The 6,208-nt window shown below is 51.6% G+C and overlaps 1 protein-coding gene across 2 annotated transcripts; it reads left to right on the plus strand.

Moving 5' to 3' along the window:
- The first annotated feature begins 339 nt into the window (after positions 1–339).
- On the plus strand, positions 340–5,390 carry Gsdmd (gasdermin D). Of its 2 annotated transcripts, XM_051189136.1 has the most exons (11): positions 340–436; positions 1,707–1,927; positions 2,148–2,340; positions 2,847–3,015; positions 3,426–3,528; positions 3,761–3,814; positions 4,099–4,188; positions 4,283–4,455; positions 4,530–4,674; positions 4,763–4,836; positions 4,972–5,390. In XM_051189136.1, exons 2-11 carry the CDS (start codon positions 1,711–1,713, stop codon positions 5,212–5,214), a joined length of 1,461 nt encoding a protein of 486 aa, XP_051045093.1. In that variant the 5' UTR covers positions 340–436; positions 1,707–1,710; the 3' UTR covers positions 5,215–5,390. The 2 variants fall into 2 exon arrangements, with proteins under 2 accessions (XP_051045093.1, XP_051045094.1); XM_051189137.1 differs by lacking the exon at positions 4,763–4,836 and having other exon boundaries at positions 4,972–5,183.
- Positions 5,391–6,208: the final 818 nt, after the last annotated feature.

The raw sequence follows: 6,208 nt of genomic DNA on the forward strand, positions 1-6,208 counted from the left end.
TTAAGTGCTTATTGGGCAATTTGTACAGTTATGTATCTCTACAGAAATCCATTCAGATCTTTTACTACAGCCCAGATGTTTAAAAAAGAAAAAATGCTGTGCAGTTTTAGGTACCAGGACCAGAAGAACCTGAAGCTCCCAGTTACTGAGAACATAGGCGCTTCCTGAAGCCCGGGTGGGCTCCCGAGAGGAGGAGTCGTCTGGGGCAGCCTGCTCAGTTGCTCCACTGTTCCGGGAGGGAAAGAGGGAGGGCTCCTTGCGTCAGTCCAGAGCTGCAGCTTCACAGTTTCACTTTTGTATCCTGGCACCTCCTAGCAGTGAGCTTCCGTGGCTCCTGGGCTGGACTGACGAGAGACCCCTCCCTGGCCCCCAGCGCGTCCTCAATTCGCTTTGTGGGTCCAGACAGCTCAGGAGAGGTGAAAATCTGAAGATTGAGGTGAGCTACCCTGCTACTCAACCCTCCTGGAGTCTAGCTGCCCCTTCTCTGACTTGGTCTGCTTTATGGCCTGGATGCCAGTTTGTTGGGTGGAGGATGCCTCCCTACCCAGAAGCCAGGCTATTCCAGACAGCTTTAGGAAGCCTAGTGTCTAGGGCCTAGCCTCTATGAAGGCAGCCCACTAACCTACAGTGGGGCGGTTTGGGCTTGATGCTGATGGAAACTTTCCAGGCTTCTGGACTTCATGCTGATCTCTTGGTCCGCAAGTTCCTCCCTGACTCCCAAGTGCCTTCCTGGCTCACTCTCCACCATCAACAGGCCCCAAAGAACCCAGTTTCCTAGGGATAGAACTGCTCCTTCACAATGCACAGGTTGTCTTTCTGTCCCTGGCTTGTTTTGGCCTCTGACCCATGAAGGTTCATCCAGGACAGCTCGCTCATGGAGTTGTGCACAAGAGAGAGCTCTGAAGGAAACCACTCAAACCTGGAACACTGGCTTTGCTTTGGGCTCCTGTGCCAAGTATCCCAGAAGTGGGGGCTTGTGTTGTAACACGAATTAATAAAAGACCCAGAGACAGGTATTCAGATCAGGGAAGCCAGCCACTAGCTCTCACCTCTAGCTCTTCACCAAGTCTCAAACTGCTGCCTCCCCTCAGTGTGGCTGGAGAAGGAATGCCTCTACTGAATACTTCCTCCTGTCTTTTATACACCTCTAGTACTGGGATTAAAGGTGTGAGCTATAATTCTCTTTTAGACTTGTGTAGATCTGGGTGGCCTTGGACTCAGAGAGATATGACTACCTCTTAATCCTGAGTGCTAGGATTAAAAGTGTGTACCAGTAGCACCTCCTAGCTTCTCGCTTCTGGGATTAAAGGTGTGTGCCTGGGTTCTATAGCTTGTGGCTGGCTTTGCTTTCTGAGTCCTCAGTCAGGCTTTAATAAATCATAAATAATATATCACCACATTGTGTTCCCTCCAGCCTTGGTCCTCAGCCAAGGAGTGCAACAAGGTGTCCTAGACTTTAGCAGTTGGCCAATGGCTACACACAGGAATTGATGGTGTACAGGATCTGCTGTAAGCTTCCCCCTGTCTCCAGTGCCCATGGCTTCAGGGAGAGACAGACAAGTGAGCCACAAAGTGAAGACTGTGTCTCTGTTGGTGTAGTGGTCAGCCAGAATGTGTCAGGACTAGCAAGGCAAGGCCACTTTGAAGGGATGGCATTCCCAAAGTGCTGGAGTCAACTAAGTATGGACCAATCTATCTGCCCTCAGGATCATGCCGTCAGCCTTTGAAGAGGTGGTCAAGAATGTGATCAAAGAGGTGGACCGAAGAGGAGAGCTAATCCCAGTGGACAGCCTTCGGAACTCTACCAGCTTCAAGCCCTACTGCCTCCTGAGCAGGAAACTCTCAAGTTCGTGGTTCTGGAAACCCCGTTATAGGTGTGTCAACCTGACAATCAAGGACATCCTGGAACCCAATGCTCCAGAACCAGGTATCTGCCTTCCTGCTCCCTTCTTCCCCATCCTGAGCTCAAAGACTGAATAGAAGGGAGTAGGCTAAGCCCAACCTTCCTTCTTACTGGACTATACCAGCTCTGCTCCTCTGGCCCTGTTTCTAGAGGAGACAGTTCTTTAAAGGTCCCACTGCTGCAGAGGAAAGGCAAGGCAGTGGGTGGCTAATGTAACCAAATCTTAGAGCCCATCTTGCTTCAGAACCTGAATGCTGTGGCCGCTTCTGCGTTTCTGATGCCGTTGATGGGAACATTCAGGGCCATGTGGCGCTGGCAGGCACAGGACAGGGGAAGATTTCTGGTGCAGCTGCAGTGTCTGGCAGTTGCAGTGCCTCCATAAACATGTGTATACTGCGTGTGGCTCAGAACACCTGGGATGTCATGCAGCATGAGAGGTGAGCCCTTTGAAGGGATGAGGGCCCTCTGACCTTGAGCAGCCATGCTCTTGGGAAGTTGTTAGGTACTGGGCATCAGGAGGGTTCTGAAGCAGTATCTCTGAGATACTGAAGAGAAGTCCCAGAGGAAGGGAGTGCTATCAACTGGCAGGTTGGGAAGGATGTCACTTGGGCCAGTAAGCTTCAGTTGCTGGGCCTGTATCCTGAGGATCATGATATCCAGGCAGGGCCAAGACCCTTGGAATCAGGCCAAACTCCCAGCTGCTTTGGGAAAAGAATGAAGTGGACTTGGAACATTTATGATTAGTATAGAATGGAGCCTCTCCCTGTTTGAATTTGTCATATTCCTCCAACCTCCTAGACACTGTTGGGAACATCCTGGGAAAGTACCCAAGTCTGGTATCCACAGACTCCTGGATTTCCTAGCCTTTTCATCCCACCTGACATCACGGTGGTAGGAAAGGAAGCTAGTCCATCATGGGCAAGCCCTGGCAATCTTTCTGTAGGCAACTACAGACGCCTGAACACAAAATCCTGCAACAGCTTCGGAGTCGTGGAGATGATGTGTTTGTGGTGACAGAGGTGCTACAGACAGAGAAGGATGTGCAGGTCACCCAGACCCACAGCAAAGAGGGCTTAGGCCAATTTGCACTGCCTGGAGCCATATGCTTACAGGTATGTGGCTAGCCCTAGCCCCTGCTTGACCTCATTTGAACACATAGCATTGGCAAGAATCTAAGGGGCCAGGGAGCAGCAGCTCTTATAAGACCCTTCCAGAGCCGGACGGTGGTGGAGCACATCTTTAATCCCAGCACTCGGGAGGCAGAGGCAAGCAGATCCCTGTGAGTTCGTGACCAGACTGGTCTACAAGAGCTAGTTCCAGGCCAGCCTCCAAAGCCACAGAGAAACCCTGTCTTGAAAACAAACAAACAAATAAAACCAACAAACAAACAAAAAAAGACCCTTCCAGAAGCAACCCATAGCCTCATTTGCCCAGTGAGCTACAACTGCTATAGCCCAGGCCTGTCACCAGCACTCACTCAGAATCATTCACTCTATATGCTTGAGCCTATATCCTCCTTCAGGGTGAAGGAAAGGGCTACCTAAGCCAGAAGAAGATGGTGACCATTCCTGCAGGCAGCATCCTTGCATTCCGGGTGGCCCAATTGCTCATTGACCCTAAATGGGGTGAGTGGCAGGGGCCTGTTTCTAGAGCCCAGACTATGTGACAGAGAAGCAGGAAATATGGGGGGCTTTAGCTAGCCAAGGGATGCAATGGGCATTGGCTACATTATCTCCCAGACAAGATGGTCAAATGTGCCAGGTACTGATGTGTGGGTGATAGGGTCAGTCTCTCATGAGGCCCCTGGAGCCTGTGGATAAGGGAGTTGATGACCTGTCTGCTTATTCCTGCTGCCAGATATCCTTCTCTTCCCCAATGAAAAGAAGCGGACCTTTGAGCTACCCCTGTCAGGTGAGGGCCCAGATCCTCTGGCCCCATATATCCCTTATCTATAAGATGTTCTGTGCTCAGTGCACAAGGTGGTCAGCCTCCAATGGAGGTGGGCACCCCCCCCACACACACATACACAGTGGGTGATGTTGCTGGGCCTGTTATCCTTTCATCTGCCCCTGGGGTTCCAGTAATAGGAGAGGGATGAAGCTGGGAGGGCCCAGGGAAAATCTCAGCATCAGTGGTCCCTGGGTCCCTACACAGAACAGCCCTTCCCCCTCACACCATACTCATGCTTTGCCTAGGCCACAGAAGAGAGGATGGCCAGAAGCAGCATGCCTTTAGCCTGCTTGCCACACTACGATCCGCAGGTGAACGGCTCAAGCTCCTGACAGGTCAGTACCTGGGTTCTGCCTCTGCTCCCTGGGTCTACCTCCCTACCCTGTGTTCCTCATAAGCATCGGGTGGTGCTGCCCTCTGTCCCTATAGACGGAATCCATGAGGAACAGGTGACCAGAGAAGACTTCCAAGGCCTGCGTGAAGAGGTGAAGGCTGGCGCCACAGAACTGGAGCACATAGGAATGGAGTTAAGACAGCAGCTACTGATGGACATCGGGATAATTTTATATGACCAACCCAGCATGGAAGCCTTGGAGGCCTCAGTGAGTCAGAGTGTTGGAAGTGGGCAAGGCCTGCCCAAGTCTGCCCAGCCTCACTTACCCCACCTCTACCTCAGCTGGAACAGGGCCTGTGCCATGGCGGACGGGTGGAACCTCTGGATGGCCCAGCAGGCAGCATCCTTGAATATCTGGTACTTCCCTCTGGAGAGCTGGTGCTAGAACTCGCTGCCTCTATCTTCTACCTGTTGGGAGCACTGACTGGTGAGTAGCCTGAGGACGGGTTAGTATGGGACAGGAAGGAATGACTCAAGTCCATCTTGGGCATTCCAGATCTCTCCCCCCTCCCCAGTGCTGAGTGAAACCCAGCAGCAGCTGCTGGCTAAGGCCCTGGAGGCAACAGTGCTGTCAAAGCAGCTGGACTTGGTGAGAAGGCTTGGCATTGGGGATGCTGTGGGGTCCTGAGTACATCCAGAAAGATTTACATGGGCAGGTGCTGCATTCCTGGGGCTCAAACTGCAGTTTGGCCATCTGAAACCCCTTTCCCTCCTCTGCTGGTAGGTGGAGCATATCTTGGAGCAGAGCACCCCATGGCAGGAGCAGAAGTTTGTGCCCCTGCCTCCCAGGCTCCTTGAGAACAGCTGGGATGAGAAGGCTCCCACCTGGATCTTGCTAGAAGAATGTGGCCTAACACTGCAGGTGGACACCCCCCAGGTGCATTGGGAACCAAAATCTCAGGGCCCCACTTGTGCACTCTATGCTTCCCTGGCCCTGTTGTCAAATCTAAGCCAGAAACCTTGCTAGCCTGCATGCCTCCCTTCCCCCAACACCCTCCTGTCCTACCCTCCAGCCAGGGCAGGATCTTGCCTAACAAAGCCTCTAGGAAAGTCAAGAGCCTAACTCAACCACAGGGCTAGAATGAAATGAGGCAGGCCCAGGAGTTGGAAAATTCAATAAATGTACAAAGAAAAGACTAGCAACTGAGTTTGCTTTTATTGTTTGTTTGGATGGTTGGTTTTGGGTTTCTCTGTGACATCCTGGCTGTCCTGGAACTTTTTCTGTAGACCAAGTTGGCCTTGAACTGTAAGACCCTCAGAATGAGGAGTCTCCCAATTTCGGTTGGTACCCCCAAGAATTCAATGTCCAGTCCAGTGCTGCAACACGAAAGAGGCTTTAATGAACAGGAAACGTTTGCACAAACGGGCTCCTCCAGCATGCAGGCTAGAGAGAAGCCCCTCCCCCCGGGCACAGGTGTTTTTAAAGGCAAAACCACTAGCTTAGGGAGGAGGTGGGACCCTCTGTCCATTGAGTACGAGACCCTTTGAGGCCGGATGGTCTGCTATTAGGGTCAACAGACCTTAGGGCCTCAGGGTGTGCTAATTAATTTTGTCTGGGCAAACGGGAGCTGCAGTTATCTCTTTGTTTCCTAAGAACCCTAATTCACCACCTGTTGACTCACAGGAAAGGAGGGGTAGTGTGAATTCTTGGTATCTTGTTATCTCAGGGCCTTGTGAGGGGAAGTTAGCAAATTCCAAGGAACAGATATTGGTTTCCAGGTTAGTCCTTCATTTCAAGTGGGGGGTTTCTTTAACTCTACTTTTTTGTCTTTCAGAACTCACAGAGATCTGTCTGCCTCTGCCTCTGTCTCCCAAGGCATGTGCAACCCCACACATGTGACTGAGGGTTTTTTGTTTGTTTTGTTTTGAGGGGGTGTCCTGGACCATTAGTAGGATGGGTAGGGATGGGGTCTTCCCACACAGAAGTAAGATAGATATGAAGGCCATCATCCCCACTCCTG

Source organism: Phodopus roborovskii, unplaced genomic scaffold, assembly GCF_943737965.1.
Source record: "Phodopus roborovskii unplaced genomic scaffold, PHOROB, whole genome shotgun sequence".
Lineage (NCBI taxonomy): Eukaryota > Metazoa > Chordata > Mammalia > Rodentia > Cricetidae > Phodopus > Phodopus roborovskii.